We start from the raw sequence: 1,046 nt of genomic DNA on the forward strand, positions 1-1,046 counted from the left end.
ATATCCTTTCATATATTGAATAGAGTCCACTCCAGCCAACTCTTTTAGGTCTTCATAATTCCACTCCACTCATTGTCTTTAATCTCTCTAATCATTATACATACATACACACATGGACGTATGTATATATATATAGATATATATTATAATATTTATATTTAAAGAACTATTTTTTAAGCTTCAAAAACCTTATTTGGCAAAACTTTGAAGTTTCTGTTAAATTTGGAATAAAATACAATGCTTCACATTATTTCACATACAGGCTCTTTTATTCAGTCAATGTTTTCTGTTTTTATATATAAACAAAAACACTTATATCCATCCTTCCATTCATCCATTCATCCACCTCTCACACACATATTTATATACACACATGCATATGTATATATATATATATATATATATATATACATACACACACATACATACACACACATATATACACACACACACACACCACACACACACATGTATATATAAATGTATATACATAATATATACATAAACAAAATCGATGTTTCCGTTTGGGTAGCCGTTGTTAAAGTGATGCTTTATTTCTGTAGAGAATCGGTTTTCAGGACATCATCTGCTCATCTTACGTCTGGTTTGTATACTCTCCAGCACTGCATTAATACAATTTCCTTTGTATAAAGGCTTCATCAATGCAGTTGCTTACAGTTTCATGGTGATGAAGGGAAGGTGTTAATTACAAAATAAATCACATCTCTGGAAAAAACAAATAAAACCATAGTTAGTTGGAAGAACAATAGTTATTGATATAACAAAAAGAAAAAGATTTAAAATATTGTAGTTTTAACTATTTTTGTCTTTAGCCTCTTTTATAAATATCAGACTATGTTAGGACATGTTCGAAGTTTTCACTTTTGTTTCAGGGGCACGAGGTGATCAATAGATAGAGCTTTCTTTGAAGCAGATGTTGGTCATTAGAAGTCTTGCACACAGCAGTATAGGGAGTTCTACAGGATTGAATTACACCTGATTTCTTTACATCTAGGGTTTACATCTGCATTAATATTTACAATAAC

At 30.3% G+C, this 1,046-nt stretch overlaps 1 protein-coding gene across 3 annotated transcripts in view; it reads right to left on the reverse strand.

Moving 5' to 3' along the window:
- Nucleotides 1–400: 400 nt before the first annotated feature.
- The window catches only part of LOC115219183 (protocadherin beta-15-like), a 70,885-nt gene continuing 70,239 nt past the window's right edge, over nt 401–1,046 (reverse strand). For 2 of the 3 annotated variants that reach the window (XM_036509083.1, XM_036509084.1), the window contains exon 4: nt 402–726. Coding sequence is in view for 1 of the 3 variants with exons in the window: in XM_036509085.1 (XP_036364978.1) it covers nt 703–726 (24 nt within the window). In the remaining 2 variants the exon portion in view is untranslated. Of the gene's footprint in view, nt 727–1,046 lie in introns of all 3 variants that reach the window. The other variant, XM_036509085.1, reaches the window with a different exon arrangement.

Source organism: Octopus sinensis, linkage group LG14 (genome assembly GCF_006345805.1).
Source record: "Octopus sinensis linkage group LG14, ASM634580v1, whole genome shotgun sequence".
In the NCBI taxonomy this organism is placed as follows: Eukaryota; Metazoa; Mollusca; class Cephalopoda; order Octopoda; family Octopodidae; genus Octopus; species Octopus sinensis.